Genomic DNA, 22,518 nt, shown 5'->3' on the forward strand with positions numbered 1-22,518 from the left:
GAATCTTCTTAAGACTCTACTTTTCATCTTGTCAGTTCTCAGCTCAACTGCTCCCAGTTCTCTCCAACTGCTCCCTATGAAACATGAGGTCCAGTCAAATGGTTCTTTGTAACATTCAAAGCTGCCTGTGACCTGCCCTGCTGTACCTTTCTGCCGTCACCTCTCCTACAGGAACCACCTTCTGCAGCTGGATTCTACTCCTTCTACTCCTCCAATGTACCATGTCCCATCTGCAATGTTTCCACGTTCTCTACATTTAGTTACTTTTTATTTAAAGTCCTGTTAAGCCTTACTACCCTTATGACATCTTTCAAGATCGCTCATCCTTTTTAACCATTATCTGTGTGACCAATTTTGACCTTCGTTACATTTGGTCTTGTGTTTTCCTGTTTCAGATCTTTCATCTTATTTCACCAAAGAGAATTCTTGGAAGGCAAGAATTACATTAGACACAGCTGACTTCTCCAGAGTCTCGAAGTAACAAGGCCACCAAAAAAATAAGACAAAGCAGGAAGAAAGTGATTTACTATTGGCACTACTGGCAGAAATATCCTAAGAACTGAACTCAGACTTTAGCTAGGATATCATTGTTAAAAAGACTTTTAAGAGACAAGGCATCACAGCAACATAAAAACATGAGTCAATTAATTGTAAAAGAAATTACCTCATAGCCAAGTAAATGTCCATTGCTCAACTTCCAAGGAACGGTGTTCCAGGAAACCTCAATTTCTGAGGAAGACAGGCTATTTGCAGAGACTTGAGACGGAGCTACTGTAGGCTCTATTTGGGAACAGAAAGTGAAATACAATTATAATTTTTACAGTTAATTAAAAAATTTAGTGAAGTTATTGTTTAAAAAAGCATTTTAACAAATTTGAAAGTATTATAAGCTATTCTGTAAAAGTATTTGACATCTTGAACCATGTCTCGGTCACTTTCCATTTCTCAGGAAGAGACGGCATCACAGCCATGAGCGTTTACTTGTGAACAGTCAGAGCAACTCTACTTCCCTCTCCTGCACTTCCTTCTGGGACTCCCACTTTCCCTCTCTTTTCCCCTTTGTTCTTTCCTCCCTATCATTATTTCTCGCCTCTCCTTCCCACAGCCCCATGGGAAATCCTATGCCCACATATGCTACTTTTTTTGTCTTGCCAAACAAAGGTCAAGGTCTACAGAGTTCATTTATTCAATAAGCATTTAGTGATTATCCTGTCTAGCTAGGCCCACAGGAGGGGCAAGGTTAAATGAGATCCTATACTCTTGTGAAGTAGATAATCATGCACACAGCTTTCTGCACAGTAAAAAGATCCCCTTTGCCGGGGAAGGGTATAGCACAGTGGTAGAGTGCATGCCTAGCATGTACAAGGTCCTGGGTTCAGTCCCCAGTGCTTCATTCAATCAATCAATAAATCAATCTAATTACCTTCCCCAAAAACAACAACAACAACAAATTTTAAAAAGATCCCCTTTGTAATGGACAACTCTTGGGGCTCACAGTGATTCTCCCCTCTCAGAGCACTGCTCTGAGCAGAGATGCCTCCTCCCCTATTATCCATCTCTGTGATAAATGATGCCCTGGCCATGGCTGATTGATGCCGGCTCCAAGGATGGGTCTATTAGATTTTTTTTTTTCTCCTGAGAATTTGGCAATTGGTTTGGAGAAACAAGGAAGACTTGGGGCCAGTCAGTCCAGCTCTGGTGCCGTAGAGAGGCCCTAGGTTTCTGAGGGCCCAGAGCTTCTCTGACTAAGGCTCTTCATGAGGTTCGTTGTTTACTTCTCCTTTGATTCAACAAACGGTCTGAATATATTTCCAATAATGCCCTCACTTTTTTCAAAGACAAGTCAAATCATTTTTTGACATTTGGAACAGAAAGACCTTTAACCAACTCATCAGTGGAGGCAGGAATGGCAACAGGAGAAGGAAAGTGCAGGAGGCAAGAAGAGTAAAAGGCTCTGGCTGTCCCTCCCTCCCCCACTGCCAGCCCTCCGCATTGAGGATGCACAGTGAAGGCAGTGCCTGAAAACTCCTTGGTTAATTGCGATCACTCCCCAGACCCCTGAACTGCCCGTGTAATGAAAATCTGACTGGCAACTCTTGCAAATGGGGTCTGGCTATGAATATAAAAGTTCTTTCTTTTGCAAAAATTTTTATAACGCCAGTTCCTTTTTCTCTCAGAACTCAGTGGAAAAAGAATAGAAATAGAGGGAGAGGGTACTAAGGAAAACTGAGTCTCGTTGTTTTTAGGAATGAGAATTGTATGCCAGTGTTTGCAATTTCCTGTAAGGTTTGGAGGGTAGAGGAGATACTGTGAGATCATATTTCATGAGCTCAAATGTGTCAAGAGCAAAGGCCCTGCATTAAAAATACTAGCTCAATATAAGTCTGTATGGATTTTGGCAAGTTCATTAATTTTTTTTCATCAAGCTTCCATTTTCTTTCCGTTTGTGTAAATGGGAAATAACAATAGTATCTCTATGGCACTCCTCCTTGGAAGATTCATATTAGGTAATGTCTGGCTGATCGTAAGCATTCAATACATGTTAGCTCCTGCCATTCTAATTAGGTAGAACCACATGAGATAGCCGATATTCAGCTGCTCTTGAGCTATAAAACGGCAATTTCATAGGATTGTCCTAACATTGTTATCTTATAAAGAAATGCAACATGGATGCACCTGGAGAATGTCATTCTAAGTGAAGTAAGCCAGAAAGAGAAAGAAAAATATCATATGAGATCGCTCATATGTGGAATCGAAAAACAAAAACAAAGCATAAATACAAAACAGAAATAGACTCATAGACATAGAATACAACCTTGTGGTTGCCAAGGGGGCGGAGGATGGGAAGGAATAGACGGGATTTCAAAATTGTAGAATAGATAAACAAGATTATACTGCATAGCACAGGGAAATATGCACAAGATCTTATGGTAGCTCACAGAGAAAAAAATGTCTCAATGAATATATATATGATCATGTATGACTGAAAAATTGTGCTCTACACTGGAATTTGACACAACATTGTAAAATGATTATAAATCAATAAAAATTTTTAAAAAATAAAATAAAATAAAGAAATGCAATATCTGGGAGAGGTATAAAAAAAAGGCTGAGAAATGGAGAGAGTCCAGAGTGGAGTTGGTAGGAATTTACAGCATCTGGAACTGGGGAGACACATTCTCAAACATGCACATTCCACATTCTCCAGTGTCACACTTCTAGTCCTCCCTCTCCATCCTGTTACAACCATTTACTCAGGGATAGAAACCATGATAAAGCTTGAGACTAGGGCACTTCAAAGATATCTTAATCTTATCTCCAAGAAGAAAGCTGTGGAAGGCCATGTTGTCCCTGCTTCACAGGCTGGGACTCAATGTGTTCCTTACAAACAGCTTTTTAACTAATTGTTATGTCAACTATCCACTGAGTCTCAAGCAGGCATGGTTGATCTTCATTACCTGGACAAGGAATCTAGCTATGACTTGATTCTTCTTTTGAAGAAATATATCTGAAGTCACAAAGAACTTCCAAATTGGTTTTTGGAGCCCAATGGGCTTATTAGTTTGGAACTGATATGCAGACCTTCCTCAGCTTATGAAGGGGTTACAGCTCGATAAGCCCATCATAAGTTGGAAATAGCGTAAGTCAAAAATGCTAAAAAATCTAACTTACCAAAACAGCATAGCTTAGCCTAGCTTAACTTACACATGCTCTGAACATTGGCACTGGCCTACAGTGGGGTGAAATCATCCAATACAAGGTTTATTTTACAATAAAGTGTTGAATATCTCCTATAATTTACTGAATACTGCACTGAAGATGAAAAGCAGAATAGCTGAATGATACAGAATGGGCGTAAGTGTATCCATCGTTTACCCTTGTGATTGCCTGCCTGACTCGGAGCTGTGGCTGCTGCTACCAGCATCACGAGAGATTATTTTACTACATATCGCTAGGACAAGATTAAAATTCAAAACTCGAAGTACAGTTTCTTGTGAATGGGTGGGTCACATGCGCATCACTGTAAAGTTGAAAAATCTTAAGTCGAAGACCATCTGTATAATTGTAACGTTTCTGTACCTTCTTCTGCAGAGAATACTGTGGTCACTGGGCTAAATGGTCCTTCACCTTTGTTGTTATAAACACCCACTTTAACTTCATACAGTGAAAAGGGCAGGATGCTTTCATTCCTGAAGACATATCTTGGGGTCTCAGGAGATGTGACCACTGTCTGGATCCAGTTGGTAACTCCAAGTGGGCGGAAAGCAACAACATAACCAAAACCTTCACCATTCTGTAGTTCTTCAGGGACTGGCTGTAAAGCAAAGATATATTAAATCACGCTTACCCCTGAGGAAAGACGAAAATAAATGCAGCTGTAAAACAAAATCTTTTGTAAAAGCCATCAAATAACAGTCTATGTTTTATTAAGTGGTTAGATTAAAAAAAGAGAAACAGGTCAGAGGAATAGTCAGCTGCTTTTAAATAGACACATGACACTCTTTCATAGCCATCCAGATAACTAACTGAAATTCTCCAAAATTATTCAGATTTTTTGAGCATCCTGCAGCCCCCATTTGAGTTGTGAGTAATAAAGATATACTTTCAGTTGAATATATTGCACCTCTAAATCAAATAAAAATCATCTAATCCCTAGTGTTGACTTCATGGGGGAAAAATCACACATTGATATGATGATTAAGTGCAAAAGAGTGAAACTTAAAAAGAGGAAGTAAAAACAATGTATTAAACTCAAAACTGTATTTGCATCACGTCAGAAATTACTACTGACCCACCATCATGATCTATTGATTTTTAAATTTTTTTCCCTGACATCGTCAGATAAAATAGATAAAGCCAGTGCCTTCTGACTGTGTTAATTAACATTCTTTCTAATTATGATGTAAAGCAAGGGCTGAAACAATGGCCAGCAAACAGCACCTGCTGGAAAAGTGGGGTGTACACCATCAGCGGGGGTGCAGCTGCAGGGAGAGCCCTGAGGGCAGCTCCCAAGTAAAGAGCCAGGACTTGACTCTCACCCCACATTTATTATTTACATGAACTTGGGTGAATTATTTAATATCTCTATGCCTTAACGTTTTCATCTAAAAAATGTTGCAAGAATGAAGTGAAAAAAATACGCAAAATGCTGGGAACAGTGATTAACACAGAGTGAACGTTCCAAAATATCAGCCTCTGGTACTACCACCACCATCGGCGCCACTAGCACCAACAGGAAGCCAAGATTGTGGGAAGAGCATCACCCTGAGGGGGAAGACTCTGCCCAGACACTTACATCCCAGGTTATCACCAGTTCAGACCGGCTTCCACCTCCTCCACTGACTTCTGAAGGAGGCACTTCTGGAACTGTATAGGTTAGAGAGAAGAGATGAAACCCGATTTGCATTTGGTAATGCTTGTCTGAAAGAAGACTCAGTGCGGCTTACTTTTAAAATCTGAAGTAATTTGATCATTGGCAGGTTACACATGTGTAAGTGTGTGTGTGCACAGGTACATATATATGCAATATCTATATCTATATCTATATCTCTATCTCTTTAGGGGAGATCATCACATTTCTATTTGCATAAAATTTTTAAATATTCAAAGTATCTCAAATAGTAAGAAAAAAATGACTCAGTATGAAAGTTAATAAAATAAGAAAAAGCGAGTCACCAGAAGTGATGGTAAATCAAGCCAGCACGAACATGTAACTTGTGATTATTCCAAGTAGAGATCTAAATCTCAGAACATTATTGACTATATATAAAAATGACCCAGACTCAAATCTTCAAGACCTGTTATGAGATGTTCTCTATGAATCTTGCAGAGGCATCAGACTTCTCACTGACACTGAGAACTTTATGCTAGGTAAATCCCACGGCACACCTAGAAGACAGGTTCCCTGAAGGCTGGTCTTTGTTGTATTCACAGCTGTATCCACCACACCTAGAAAGTGCTCAGCACACAGCAGATGCTCCCTAAATATGTGTTCTGTGAATAAATGAGCAAAGAACCAAGACAGACATGGTTCTCCAATTTCTCACAATACCTGACATAGGCATTATATGCATGGTCCTGAGTAAAAGCATCACTAAAGTTATTGAAATGTACTCCATAACGCTATCTTGGCTTCATTCCTGAAGTGACGTACTGGCTGTATTTCAAACACAAGTCTAGTCACTTAGTTGATACTACAGATTCTGAAAAGGAAAGTCTTCAGATCTTCTCTGATACCTCAATAATGTGATAGCATGTATACTTTTACTTTTCAATTTTAACATTAGGATATTTTTAGCATTATAAAGAGTCTTATGGTTAATATTAATAGTTGCCCCACATGGAAAGTTTCAACAATGATTCTCTCTTATTTTACTACGTGAGGGGCCAAAATATACCTATTCATCAATCGCTGAAGCTCGTTCACTGTGCTTGGTGGCAGAATGAGATTTCCTAGCAGTAGAACTCCCAAATGTCATTATCCTACCAATCTGTCAATGCTTGTTGTAAATGAAAACAACGCTTCCCCTGTTAACAGGGTGACTATGTCAGAGAGTAATTATAACCTGAAGTGACAAAAACATATTCACTCCACATGCACTAATGAATGCTGATGATGCACTGAACCCCTGCAAATGTCCTGCTACATCAGAATCACTTACATATGAGTCTGTTGACAAATGCCAGATGGCCAGTCTGCCATTAGATGGGTCAGATAATTCCAACAATGGGTCATTCGAGGCTGAACCCCTGCTGACCTGGAGACCAAGGCCAGGGGAAGTGGAAACACATACCCAGGAAAACCTATGAAACCGTTACTCAGGAAACAAAAACACTAACCTGCCTCTTCAGTCCTTACTTTTTCTGAGGGTAAACTGGGTTCTCCACCTCCGATTTTGTTACTGGCCACAATTCGAAATTCGTATTCCACCCACGGATTTAACTCGACCACCGTAGCTGTGTGCGTTTTCCCATCAATGACCTCAGGCACTGCAAAGGAGTATTTCACAGAGGTGAAAGTCTGTATGTCTGAGCACTGACCTGAAATCCGTTTATAGTACCAGTGGCATCTGTATCTCCCCCTTTACCTGTTGAGGCCGTCTGCCAACCCACAGAGAACGGTGTCCGCGCCTGGACAGAATAGGCGATAACCGGGCTATGGTTGTCTGTACCTTCTTTCCAAGATAGTTGAGCTGTTGTATCTGTAATTTCATCTACCTTCACGTTTTCCGGTGGTCCAGGTGAACCTGAGAAAGGTGATAATGCAAACCACGGCGAGCAATGCCATAAATGTCATCCGCTATCAAAGTGGAGAACAAGTCACGTGACACTTTAACATCGCCAATGGATCCCAATTTCAAAAACACTTAGGGAACAAATCCAGATTTAAAGCCAGAGCTCAAAGAAATAAACAAGTGTGTCTGAAATAGTACAGAAAATAAAACCATAGCCTATAGTGTTTAATAAATTTTTTTTTGTACAATTTGATTAATTTTGATAGATGGATACACCAGTGAAACCACCACCACAGTCAAGTTCTGACCTTGGTGAGGGCCACTGGCCACAGCTGTGCAGGGTGCCTGACACAGGGAAGCCTGGCCAGCAGGTGAATGGAGGCTCTTTATCAACATGAGCCAAGAGGAAGAGACTAGGGGAAGCCCTTTCATTAGAATTACACAATGATGTAAAAATAAATTTGAGATTTGTACAGTCTTACTTTTAGGCACTTGAATATAGTGAGAGGAGACTAAAACACAGAAAAAAATACTTAGAAAATAAAGGACATTTACCCTGCAAGAAAGCTACTACTTTTTAACGTTCACATTTCTGTTGTTAGATATTAAACCTGGATGTGAGTCAGGGATTCCAAGATCCTAATACTCTACAATTGCGAATGACATCTGCTTTTTGAGTCCTCTGTTCAGCAGGATTCCTGCACCTTTCCAAATTCAACATGCTTTACTTTTGGCTTGATGCCTTTTGCATTCATCTACTGGTACATCTCTGTAGTTCCTAGTCTGTTATCAAAGCTGTTTTATTCTATGATGCACTCTGGTCATTTTTCAGCCCAGCAGCAAATCAGTACTCTGGACAGGAGCTCAGATTGGCAAATTTTCTCAGGCATGCTGGATGATTCTGGTTTCTTTGGAAGGAGACACACACACACAATATCACTATTCTCCTTCATACTAAACATCGCTGAATTAATGGCATGCTCAAAAACACATCAGCTTGGCAGCAGCTGTGGGATGCTTATTACAGTGTGAGCTATTTGAATGGCAAAGTTGAGATTTTTATTTCTTTGAATTAGCCATCCGTATTGTCACGTCTTCTGGTCTATAGTGGGGGATGGGACTCAAATCAATACTGTAACTCGTATGCTCATAAGCTATCTCATTATAGTCTTTCCTTCCGTAAGAAATGATCAGTTAATATGCAAAATTAAAAAAAAACACATCAAGCCGTTAATATTTACCTCTAACTATGAGGTCGGCGGCAGATGAAACACTGTCTACCCCCGTCTGCACCATACAAACATATTTTCCACTGTGTTTCAACTGAATGTTTCTGATCATTAAATCGCCTGATGAACTCTGTTGGAAAAAACAGGTAATGAACATATCACTATATTGAAAACACAAAAAATCTTGAAGGCTATGGCCAATAACACCATTGGGATACAAGCTATATTTAGAGAGAAGACCAAGGTGGTTATAAGGCAGAAGACTGCAACAATGGAAAGGATAGAAACAGAAACACATTAAAAGCCATACATGACTGCAGACACGGACTTCTGTAGCTAAATAAATGGCACGCTTTCCCCTGGGCATTTATGGTTTCAAAAATAAATAAGGGCAGAGATTACAGTCTCAGAGTCATTTACTTCCACCAGGGTGACAGTTCTTTTTATATCCACTGCTCAGCACCAGCTCGACTTTTTTCTCTGGTTCCAACCTCCTTGCAATTATCTGCCTGAGAAGAAGAGGGAAGCATTTAGGTATCTGCTGGGAGATAAACGCGGCCCGACAAGGGGATTATCATGGTTGAAACACTTTTCTGAACACACTGGAGCATTTAAAAAGACTAATGCTATTTAATTCCTTTGCTATAGAATTTAGGGACAGTCAGTATGAACCCCTGAATAAAAAATAAATTAAAACATTTTAAACCAAAAAATAATAGCTGTCCATAAAGACATTGGTGGGTGCTCCGCGAAGCCAATTAATGAAGCAAATGTATTTCTAAAAGCTCAACTTCAAATGGTCCTCGTTTTAAAAGAATGTAAAATCAAACTCATAAAATGACTAACTGCAGGCCAGTGTCATGCATTAGTAAAAGTATGGATTGAAATAAAATGATGTGGAAAGCAAAGCCCTTGGGAAATGATCACTTACTGGAAAATCTCTAAACTGGTACAGCAGAGGAAGTGATCAGTGATTTGTTTTATTAATTAAAAGGATAGTTTTAATCTTGGGTTTTCCAAGTATTTGTTGAAAGATAGATTCTCCTATCATGCTTTTAGGTCATTTCCTAAGATCTCCTATAGGGTAATTTCTTAAATATTGCTTCCCATCCATAGGATTCTTAATGGGGTATCTATTCTCTGTTGGTTGGATTGTATGGCTTTAGCCTAAACTTCGTGTGTACTGGGAAAAGGCAGATGTGAGGTGATTGATGGCTGTAATTAAATGATAATCCAGAAACTGTTAAGCTTGCACATTTTACTTTCATCAAGTTAAACTTTTTCCTTCCCCTCCCTCTCTTTCTCCTCAGGGCTATTTACAAATTTATCCCCAGGACAAACCCTTCAATGCTCGCTGACCTTTAGAAACTCTTCAGGTTTTATGAGCTCCATATACTCACAGGAGGTTGATTATCATTTCTATAGAAATCTCTTATTTTCAGTGAAGTAAGAACAGTTACTATTAAATTCCATCAAGGCATTGGGGTGAGTTATTATCCTTCCCTGCATTTATTTGCTTATTTTGAAAGCAGCTGGGTAAAAAAGAGAATTGGAACCAGGACTTTCTTTATGTCCTTAGACACATGCATATAGCTTTTAGGCATATAAGCTGGTTTTTGTCTCCTGAAGGGGTAAGGAAGAGATTAATGTTGGACTTGTTATTTCTGTTCACTCTGGTATTGATGGGTGAAGAGAGACATAACTTAGCTACACTGTATAATAACCAAACCATCTTCCTGAAGGAATGCAGCTAGGCTCACCATCAGGGGAAATATAATTTTTAATTATTTTTTACACTGTAGGGTGAAAAAGGAAGCAATGAACATGTAGACAGTAGGAACCACTGATTTTTTTTCTGTACCAACATGAAGTAGAGCGGATCAATACATTTAAGGAAAATAACAAATTAAGATGGAATTTGTCCTTAATTATTGTCTCTCTCAATAGAATACATTCGTGTTGTTTCTCTTCTAAGTGCTTTTTTGCTCTCACCCTATCTACTGCTGTTTAATGGAACAATATATAGAATCAAGATGCATCTTAACAAAAGGTCATTGAACACTTGCCGTATGAGATTCACTTGAGCGTAGAGAAGTGTTTTATACACGATCTCTGCTCTCTCGATGTAAACCCAAGTCAGGGTAATAGATATACATGGGGAACAAGTTATTTTTACAAATTTAAAATAAGTTTATTTAATAAAGGTTAAATAAAGTCGCATGGCACACGCCATATGTATACAATGAAAGAAGCAGGAAATTCCCAGCCCTGATGAGGACATGTAACAACCGAACTCATATCATTCTAATGCCAGTGTAGACTGGCGCAACTACCTTAAAATCTTGTTTAAAAAATACCTACTAAGGCAGGATATGTGTGATCTACAACCTGGCAATTCCATTCCTAAGTATATACTTTGCAGAGATATGTGCATGCATTTATCAAAGACATTTACAAGAACGTTTATAGCAGGACTGTCCATAATAGCTACTGAATAGAAACAGCCTAATGTCCATCACAATAGATTAGTAAGTAGTGGAACACTCACTTAAGGAAATACTGTTAGGCCATGAAAATCAATGTGCTATAACTACATATGTCAACATGGCTAAGTCGCAACATAAAAGATACAAATCAGATAGAAAAGATTACAATGATACTAATCGATTATGTAACAAACCTAGACTGTAGCTACCTTTGGAGGGACAGTGTCCTGCAATGAGGCACCTTGGGAACTTCTGGAATATGGGTCATGTTGCTTCTGATTTAGTGTTGGTCACTTGAGTGTGTTCATTTTGTGAAAATTCACTGGGCTGTAGACTTATGATTTGCGCATTGTTTGGTAGAATATAATGACTCTCAAAATGCAGTCATTATTCTTTACAACTATAGCTCTGACTGCTTCTCTTTAAATAGGACCGCAGGCTGAAGTGATCAAATAACGCGACTGTGGTTATAAACTTCAATTTCTTCCAGAAGAATTAAATGTTTAATAACAATAGAAGTGCTATTAATTAGACCATCCTATAATTTCTTATTAAGATGCAATTGATTATGCCTAGGCATTTAATAAAAGTTAAAAAAATGAAAAGGAAATTCCAGAGGGAATTTTCACTTACATCAAACCAGTTTCTGTCCCCATCAATTTTCACTGTTAAAGGTTAGAAAATAGTTCATTATTGATTAATTATGATAAAGGGGATAGGACAGGAATGTCCAAAGAAAATACAAGTAAAATTAGTCTAAATGTGGTAAACAGTACTTAATAATTTTTCAATACATTTATCAGTAAAACTGCATCTATTCTTTACATATAATTAGAGGCATGCTTGTCATTGTTTAGAGTATAAACAGAATTCACATAAAACAATGTATGGACATTACCAACATGAATAATCTTCGAATAAATTCTTAGGAACACTGATAACTCTGAATAAAAATAGCTTCTACTTTATTGTCCATTAAACTAGTTAGTCTTTGTACTGTTTTCCTACATCCTCCTTTCTCCCTGTTCCCTCAAATACAACAGACTAGAACTGGGAAGACGCAGAAGCAAAGCTTCGTTTTCTGTACTTCCCTGTCTCCCTTTCCCTTAAAAAGTCCCCCTCAAAGTGCAGCAGTGTAATTCCCAGTCTTTCCAGAAAGTAAGGCTTTCTTCTATTCTATGTCTATTCTATTCTATTTCTTTTCACAGAATTATTTGAAAATAGAGCTTTTGGCAGTGGGAGAAGCCTACTCCCACGACTTAAACACAGGTTTAAGAAGAGGAAGACATTCCCTATGTCGTATGAATTTTAGCTCTTTCTCAAAAGTAGTGCTATCTTTTTAAATAGGATCGTTCATTCAAAATTATTTTTTAAGCAACGGCTGTATCTGGGGATACACTGGTGTTGGAAGAAAACCGTCTTTATGTTCATGGATCTTACAGTTGAAAGACAGCCATTAATCAAATGACTACAACAAATCAAAGTAAAATCACAATGTAATGCAAGTTCAGAGTACATAGAGGAATCTATGATTTTCTGGCATCTCAATGTGTTGATAGTTGAGCTAAGATTTGCAATATGGGTATAAGCTACCGAGCAACAGAGTATAAGAAAAAAATGGTCTACACTAGAGGTTCATATTCACATCTTCACAACAGTAATTTTTCTTATATTTGAAAATATTCTTAAGCTTTGCTAGAATTACTTAATTGTCTAATTATTTTTTCATCTAATCATATAGATTTCTCCTAGAAAAGATCACATTTCCAGACCATGTTATAGGTATAAACAGTATATGGATTTGTAAATCAAATCCAGATTTAAAAAAAATGGCAAGAGAAAATCCAGTGTGCATGAAATGAAATAGAAGAGGAGCTTATTAGCTTTTCCCTATATTTTCTTAGGTAATGATGCTAATAGAATTTTTGATGTAATTTAAAAACCACTGTGCGTTGAAAGAAAAACACTACATGATGTGCTAACCCAAGCCAGGTGAAAATCAGTAAGCAGATGGATCATTACTAATTACAGGTAAGCAGAAAGCACACTGTGATATCTACCATATGCTAAAAATCAAGGTATAACTTAAACCCTGGAACCCACAGAAACTTCTTGAACAGTGCAAATGTAGCATGAACTTTCAATATCACAAACCACTGGCAGAAACCAGTTTCCTAGGAAGCACTCTTGATGTAAATGCTGCTGCTGGGCTGCCAAGAAGCATCAATTTTCCAGTTTAAGGGGGGCTGGAGACATTATGACAACTATTTGGAAGGCAATGTAGAATAGAAGCTTCTCCCGTCTTTTTTTTAAAATCACTTTTCACAGCCTGTTATTGTATAGATTCCAATATTAATTATTCATCCCAACACCAGGTTGCCTTCCAAGCCCTGACACTGCATGTAAATCATACACAGCCTTGCAAACAGTTGAACACACAGGTAACTTCTGGAACCTGAGTGGTGTTTTTCTCTGTGAAGGTTCCTGAAGAAACTGGTGGTAGACATGACTCACCTCTGTATTTCTGACCAACCAAGTGAAACCTTGCCCCCCACCAAATGCAAATGGCTGCAACAAGACCACCTATGTTACAAATGTACACAGAGCGCCCAAGCAACAGAAATGACTGGCAACCACTGAAACATGAAAATGGGATCTCACTCCGTGAACAGTTTTAATCTTTCTGACTGATCAATAATTTTATCAAAATTACAATGAGGTATCACCTCACACCAGTCAGAATGGCCATCATTCAAAAGTCCACAAATGACAAATGCTGGAGAGGCTGTGGAGAAAAGGGAACCCTCCTGCACTGCTGGTGGGAATGCAGTTTGGTGCAGCCACTGTGGAAAACAGTATGGAGATTCCTCAAAAGACTAGGAATAGACTTACCATATGACCCAGGAATCCCACTCCTGGGCATATATCCAGAAGGAACCCTACTTCGGGATGACACCTGCACCCCAATGTTCATAGCAGCATTATTTACAATAGCCAAGATATGGAAACAGCCTAAATGCCCATCAACAGAAGACCAGATAAAGAAGATGTGATATATTTATACAATGGAATACTACTCAGCCATAAAAACCGACAACATAATGCCATTTGCAGCAACATGGATGCTCCTGGAGAATGTCATTCTAAGTGAAGTAAGCCAGAGAGAGAAAGAAAAATACCATATGAGATCGCTCATATGTGGAATCTAAAAAAACAAACAAACAAAGCATAAATACAAAACAGAAATAGACTCACAGACATAGAACAGAAACTTATGGTTGCCAATGGGGTGGGGGGTGGGAAGAGACAAACTGGGGTTTCAAAATCGTAGAATAGATAAACAAGATTATACTGTATAGCACAGGGAAATATATACAAGATCTTATGGTAGCTCACAGAGAAAAAAATGTCTCAATGAATATATATATGCTCATGTATGACTGAAAAATTGTGCTGTACACTGGAATTTGACACAACATTGTAAAATGATTATAGATCAATAAAAAATGTTCAAAAAATAATAAGTTTATCTGAAACTGTCTGAGGCCTGGTTGTCCGAACAGGTGATGGCTAACACAGTTTATATGTAACCTGTTCACATCAAAAGTTTTTGACTTTCTTTGATTCCAACAAACTGGAACCACTACAAGATTTAGGGTCCAGCTTGTTTTGCCATAACTGTTTCGAAAGAATGATGCATGAAAGATAAAAACTTGGTCAAAGATCCTTCATGCATATTTAAAATTGTATCAAATGCCCAAGTTACCTTAAAGGTATGAGCTTTTCTATTTTAACATCAAGTTCATATTAACAACTTAGGGATTTATTTTTTTCCAGCCAGTGCAGTGTTTGTGGAGCATCTTACTGGAAGCTGATGATTTCACGATACCCAGTGCTTGTTTCCACAGTGATGCGACCTCAGTGTTTTCTAAACATCAGTCATTAGAGATACACCTCTGTAATTTTTTTTTTTGCTATATTCCAGTACTAAATGCTCTATTTAATTTACTTAATTCTTTCCTAAGCTGATTAACTTTCTTAAACTTAAATTATATGTAAGTCAATACAGAAAATGTGTACTTTTACCTAGCACAGAAAACTGCTAACGGTTAACTGTCAGAATGAATACAGTGAGTAAAAAATAATGCAAATGGACACTGTCCAAAATAATATAAATGGACACTAGCTGGATGCTGTCAAAGTCTCTGAGACTGGGACCTTTGCCTTCTTTTAATTAAAAAAGGAGATTAGCAATAATTAGAGAATCGTTAGTGATAAACCTAACACCATACTGAATTACTCTCCTTGATTTAACCTAAAAGACTGAAACAAAACTGAAAATAGAATAGGTCTCATTCTGCCTTATTTAATACTGCCTATTGAAAAACACAAGGCTACCCAGTTCACTAAACCCAGTAGCTCTGAGTGTTCACTGTACAGTAAATTCAGCTAGAGAGTCTTTAAAAAAACAAACAAACCAGAAATGCCTAGTTTGCTTCACAGAACAATTAAACCAGAATGGACTAGAAAGAGGAGACCCTTTAGCTGATACTAATGATCAATTAGGAATAAAAATCTTTAAACCTTCTGAGATTTTATATTCTTCATCTTCACTCTTGAAAATACAAGGTTCAGGATAATCACTCAGATCTTCCCTAACTCTAAAATTCTGCAGTTAATAAATGCATAACTTTATCATTAAGTTAGGCTGTTTAGTGCTGGCTTTATAAGCTGAGAACAGCACTCCTGTGTATATTTTCATTCTCGAAGATGTGTAAGAAAACTAATATTTGGGAAACAGGTACTACATGTCAAGCACAAGGCTCATTTCCTTGATATTAGACGGCCCTGATGTACTTGTCATTTAAAAACAATAGTTACTGAAATAACTCAACATGGTAATAGATTTCTATAGGTTCATATAGATTCATCATTAGTCAATGTGACTCACCCAAGGGTTATTCTGAATTGATCTAACAATTCTGACATAGAATGAAACTATTTCAAGTCCCAAGAACCTATCCCGAGTAACAATTTAACTCATAGATCAAATGTAATTTTGTTTTGTTTTGTTTTTACCCTCATACTAGAGGTTTAAAATATACCTGGGGTAGATTTGTCCCTTGTAGAATGATAAGGCTAGTATATGAAAAAGAAAGTCCACTGATACAAAGGAATAAAAAGCCTTGTTGAAACTTGACCAAGTTGTCCCAAATGTCTTATGTTTACTTTTAGTCCCAATTACTCTTGGTATGTAACAAATTACTCCAAGACTTCGTAGCTTAAAAAAATGATGATCATTTATTCTGCTCAGGAATGCACAATCTGAGCAGAGCTCAGGGAGAACAGCTCATCTCTGTTGTGAACGTCATCAGCTGGTGCAGCGTGATTTCGGACAAGCCAGCCAATCTACATGAGAGCAGTGTTGGCTATTGGCTGGGAGTTCAGCCACACCTACGGGCTGAGGACCTTAGCTCCTCTGGAGGTAGACCTCTGCACAGTCTACTTGGGCTTCTTCATGTTATGGTGGCTGGATTCGAAGAGAAATTGCACCAGTGGAACAAGGTGGAAGTGCAGGCATTTTTATGAGCTAGCCTCAGCAATCACAGAGCATCACTCCTGCTGGTCTTCACTGGTCAGGGCCCTCACAAAAGCCTACTAGGGTCAAAGGGAGAGGCATACATTTTGCCACTTGATGGAGAAGAGTGTCAGTCATACTGAAAGAAGAGCATGTTGGGTAAAGTGTGTTGTTGCAGCCGTCTTTGGAAAACAGCAGGCGCCACAGCCCTCCAGATCCATCCTGTTCCTGTCACACTGTCTCTTTTGCGGGCAGCTGACCCATATGAACTATACACAATGGGTTTCCTTCCCTTCTATCTTTTCCTCGGGTTCCTCCCATCAGGAGGGAGAGAGGGAGAACAGTCTGCAGTATTTAGTAATCAAGATGCATCTTTGTAGGATCATTTTAAGCTGACTGTGCCAAGAACCCAATGTAGATTTTTAAAAACCCCAATACCTCTGGTCTAGATCACCCTTTCTTTCATACCAGTAGCTTGTATGTGAGCCAGAGAAGGGACACACAAGCAGTCTGAGAGAATAAAATTATACTCTCTCCCAGGAGAGTATAAGCTCCCAAGGAGATCACACTAACTTTATTACAGCTGCAGACCCATGTATTTCAACACTTTTCCTGACATTCCAGAAGCACAGATTTTGTTTTTAAATCTCAAAATCTTATTAAAAGAAGTTGCCAAAAACAGTATGCTGGACATCAAATGTGACTACCATTAGACTATTTTTCTGGTCAAGAGCATGATATAAAATTTTAAAGTCAGCGCTAAAAAATGGTTTACAAAATCAGAGTGTTTACTGTAATAATAATAAAAAATAATAATAGAAGTAATAATAATAATAATAAAAACAGCTGAAATTCGTGAGTTTCAGGTCTAAAATTTTAAATTGTCCTAAATGACCCATTTATTCTTCACTTACTTATTCATGTCCAGCTCAATTAAATGGTGTGATTAAATATCATGTCTTGCAAAGTAAAATAATTTTCTTTCTGAAACTGGAGCATAAAATCTAAGTGACTATGGACAATTACAACTAATAATAAAAAAGGCATATAACCAAGTTAAAAATGGGCCATTCACTCTGACTTCTGGTTTTTGGTCTGTGTTTAAGAATTTTAGCTGTCACCATTCTGTTCTGACAACAAGCAAAAAGCTGAACAAACTGAAAAATAAACGATTCTTCTTAGATCTGACAGAGAAGTGGGATCCCAGAGAAAACCACTGCTTCCAAAATTGGAGAGACAAACAGGTAAACACAGAGGGCCACAGCATACTGGAGCAGAAACCCACCTGCAGAAACTTCCAGGGGAGCCAGTCCAGGGGTAGAGAAACCTGAACTGTGAGCGATGAATTGTTGGAGGCTCAGAGTGGACAAGTCTAAGAGTGAACACTCCAGGGACTTCAGACATAGGTAGCCCCCAACACTTTAGTGAGTTTCACACCCAGCACCTCTACCAGGCCCTCACCATGAATCGTAGATGAAAATCCCCTCATTTTTCTGGCAGGGGACGAGAAAAGGAACCATTATGAAATAAGGCAGAGCATTCTTTTCTTTTTAACAAAGGTTGCCTTCAGGAGAAACTGTTTCACTATTGTCTAACCTGCTGGGGTTTTGTAAGAGCCTAATACTTCTTCCAAGGAAAAATACCCCAATCCAGATCCCTCTAGCTGCACACATGGGTGAAGGAAAACTTACAGCTCCAGTATCTCCAGTCATCCTGTCTCACCAGACTGGTAAGGGGGAGACATGGAAGCATGGGTGAGTTTCACAGTCCAGAGGCAGAGGCTCACCACAACAACGAGACCTCGTTAGTGGACTAGAGAATACTCCCCCACCCCGACACCTTACCACCGTACTAGTAAAGGCCCGTTCTTTTCACCTGGTATGTCCTGTCTATTTTTCAGCAGAAGAATGATAAGGCATACTAAAAGGCAAAAAGCATAGTGTTAAGAGGCTGAATACACATCAGAACAGGCATCAGATATGACAGGAATGATCAGACCAGAAATTTGAAAGAACTATGATTAATAGGCTAAGGGATTTAATGGAAAATGTAGACAATTTACAAAAATAGAGGGTAATGTAAGCAGAGGGATGGAAATTCTAAAGGAAAAAAAAGGTAAATAATGGCTTTGATGGGCTCATTATTAGACTAGACATGCAGAGAAAACAATCTCTTAAGTGTGAACATATGACAATCAAAACTTCCGAAGGTGAAAATCAGAGATGAAAAGACTTAAAGAACAAAATACCTAAGAACTATGTAATAGTGATATGAGAACAAGGAGAAAGAGAAAAAGGGAACCGAAGTATTATCTGAAGCTGTAGTGACCAAGAATTTCTCCAAATTTATATCAGAAATGACACCACAGGTCCAATAAGCTCACAAAAAAAAAAAAAAACCAAGCAGAATAAATGCCATAAAAATTATACCCAGGTACATCACAGTCAAACTTCAAAAAATCTAAGGTAAAGAAAACCTCTTGAAATAAGCCAGAGGTAGGGGATAAAACACCTTACTTATAGAGGAACAAAGATCAGAATTACATTTTACTTCTCAGAAATCATGCAGGATAAAATATTTAAAGTGGTGTGAGAAAAAAACCCCACTAATCTAGAATTCTGTACCCTGAGAAACTGTCCTTCAAAAGTGAAGGAGAAATACACACATTCTTAAAACTTTTAAGGAAATTTGTTTCCAGCAGACATGCCTTGCAAAACATGTTAGAAGTTCTCCAGAGAGAAGCAACATGATATAGGTCAGAAACATGGATGAGCATAAAGAAAGGAAGAGCATCAGAAAATAAATAAGTCAAAGTAAAATAAAAACTTTTATCTTTCTTATTCTTCTAATAAATTACAGTTTGTTTAAAACATCAACAATGTATTTTATTATGTATGTGTGTGTGTGTATGGATACATGTAAATGAAATGAAACACAACAATTATACAAAGGATGAGAGGGAGAAATTAGTAATATTTTGTTATTATGTTGTAGTCACACTACCTGTGGAACAGTACAGGGATATCTGAAAGTGGACTTGGATTAGCTGTAAAAATATACTGTGAACTCTAGGGTAACTACTAAAAAGCTTTAAAAAATGGTATGCTAAGAAAGAAAGAATTACAAAAAAAGGCTCAGTTAAAACCACGAAAGGCTAAATAATGTAGGGAAGCAAAAACAGGAACAAAGAAGGGCAATAAATAAAAAAGAGAAGAAATATGGTAGATATTAATCCAACTACATCAGTAATCATCTTAAATGTCAATGGTAAATACACCAATTAAAAAGAGATTATCATTGTTGATCAGAAAATAAGAACTATATATAATCTACAAAAGACACAAAAAGATATAAAAGCATATATAGATTAAAAGTAAGTGGATGGAGAAAGGTACCATGCTAACAAAAGCAAAAGAAAGTATGAGTAGCTATATTAATTTCAGACAGAGCTGATTGTAAAATAAAGAAAACTATCGAGCATAAAGGAGGCATTATTCAATGATAAAGGGACCTTTTTAGGTCTAAGAAGACATAAAAATCCTTAATGTATACATACCTAACACAAAGTGGCAAAATATGCAAAAAGTAATGAAAGCAAAAATTAACAAGTGGAACTACATCTACGTAAAAAAGTTTCTGCACAGCAAAGGAACCCATCAACAAAATGAAAAGGCAGTTCACTAAATGGGAGCAAATAACTTCAAATCATATCTGATTAGGGGTTAATATCTAAAATATATAAAGAACTCATACAACTCAATAGCAAAAATAAATAAACCACCCAATTAAAAATTAGGCAGAAGATCTGAATAGACATTTTTCCAAAGACATAAAGATGGGCAGTAAGTACATGAAAAGATGCTCAAAATCACTAATCATCAGGGAAATGCAAATATAACCACAATGCGATACAAGTTCACACCTGTTAGAATGGCTATGCTCAAAAAGACAATAAAAAACAGGTGTTGGTGAGGATGTGGAGAAAAGAACACTTGTACACTGTTGGTAGGAATGAAAATTGGTACAGCCACTATGGTAAACAGTATTGAGGTTCCTCAAAAAATTAAAAATAGAACTACCATATGATCCAGCAATTCCACTTTTGGGTATTTTCTCAAAGAAAACAAAAACACTAATTTAAAAAGATATATGCACCCCCACCTTCATTGCAGTATTATTTACAATAGCCAAGATATGTAAACAACCTAAGTGGTCACTGATGGGTAAATGGATACAAAGATGTGGTACACATACAATAGATATTACTCAGCCATAAAAAAAGAATGGAATTTTGCCATTTGTGGACAACATGGACGGATCTAGAGTGTATCATGCTAAGTGAAAGAAGTCAGATCAAGAAAGAAATCATATGATTTCTCTCATATGTGAAATCTAAAAAATAAAACAAATGAACAAACAGAACAAAATATAAATAGACTCATAAATACAGAGAACAGGTGGTTGCCAGAGGGGAGGAGGGTAGTGTGTGGTGGTAAAGGAAATAGATGAGAAAAATTAGAAGGTAAAAACTTCCAGTTATAAAATAAATGAGTCATGGGGATGAAATGTACAGCATGGGGAATATAGTCAAAAATATTGGAATAACTTTGTACGTCAACAGATGGTAACTAGACTTATTATGGTTATCATCTCATAATGTATAGGAGTGTCAAATCACTACGTTGTGCACCTGGAACTAACACAGTGCTGTAGGCCAATTATACTACAATGGAAGAAAAAAGGAAATAAAACTGTCCTTTTTTTCTCAGACAATATGATCATCTACTTAGAAAATCTGAATCAACAAAATAGTTTCTAATGTGATTATAGCAAGGTTGTAGAAGCCAATGGCTTTCCTATATGCCAGCCATAAACAAATGGAATTTGAAATTCAAAACACATTGCTATTTACATTAACATCATCCAAAATGAAATAATTTGATGTAAATCCAACAAAACACATATAAGAACTATATGACAAAACCCCACAAAACTCTGATGAAAGACATCAAAGAAATAAATAAATGGAGAGACAGTCCATATTGATGGATATAATGACTCAGTACTGTCAAGATGTCAGTTCTTCCCAACATGAGGTACAAGAGTCAATGCAATCCCAGTCAAAATTCCAGCAAGTTAGTTCATGAATGTTGACAAACTGAATCTAAAATTTACAAAGAGAGGCAAAAGACCCAGAATATCTAACTCAATACTGAAGGAGAAGAACAAACTTGGACTGGCACTTTCTCACTGAAGATTTACTATAAAGGCATAGTAATCAAGACAGTGTGCTGTTGATGAAAGGACAGACAAACAGGTCAGAATAGAGAGGCCAGAAACATGCAAATCAATATAGTCAACTGACAATGATACAAAAATGATTCAGTGGAACAAAGATGGACTTTTCTACAAATTTTCCTGGAACTAGTCATCACCAAACAAAAAAGAAAAAAAAATCTAGACACAAATTTTACACCCTTCACAAATAATACTTCAAATGGATCACAGGCCAAAGTGTACACAGCAAAATATAAAACTTCTAGAAGATAACATAGGAGAAAACCTGGATGGCCTTGGATACAGCAATGGCTTTTTAGATTACAACATCAAAGGTACATTTCATGAAAGAAACCATTAAAAATGTCTACTCTGTAAAAACCAAGGTCAAGAGACTGAGAAGACATGCCACAGGCTGGGAGAAAACATTTGCAAAAGACACAACTGATAAAGGATTATTATCCAAAATACATAAGGAACTTTTAAAACTCAACAGTAAGAAAATTAATAACCTGACTAGAAATGGACAGAAGACCTGAGCAGACACCTCGTGAAAGAAGATACAAAGCTCACAAGTAAGTAAATGAAAAGTATGTTCAACATCATGTGTCATTAGAGCATTTCAAATTAAAACAATGATGAAATAACTTCACACCTACTAGACTGGCCAAAATCCAAAATGGTGACACCACCAAGTACTTACAAGGATGTGG

General features: G+C 37.5%; 1 protein-coding gene across 5 annotated transcripts in view; it reads right to left on the bottom strand.

The window, feature by feature from the left end:
- CNTN3 (contactin 3) overlaps positions 1-22,518 on the bottom strand; it is a 299,279-nt gene that overhangs the window by 26,127 nt on the left and 250,634 nt on the right. For all 5 annotated transcript variants that reach the window (XM_072941732.1, XM_072941733.1, XM_072941731.1 and 2 more), the window contains 6 exons: positions 8,477-8,594; positions 7,089-7,247; positions 6,841-6,990; positions 5,297-5,367; positions 4,081-4,315; positions 665-780 (listed from right to left, as the gene is read on the bottom strand). In XM_072941732.1, the coding sequence (XP_072797833.1) occupies positions 665-780; positions 4,081-4,315; positions 5,297-5,367; positions 6,841-6,990; positions 7,089-7,247; positions 8,477-8,594 (849 nt within the window). The remainder of the gene's footprint in view (positions 1-664; positions 781-4,080; positions 4,316-5,296; positions 5,368-6,840; positions 6,991-7,088; positions 7,248-8,476; positions 8,595-22,518) is intronic.

The sequence above is a fragment of the Vicugna pacos genome, chromosome 17, assembly GCF_048564905.1.
Source record: "Vicugna pacos chromosome 17, VicPac4, whole genome shotgun sequence".
NCBI lineage: Eukaryota > Metazoa > Chordata > Mammalia > Artiodactyla > Camelidae > Vicugna > Vicugna pacos.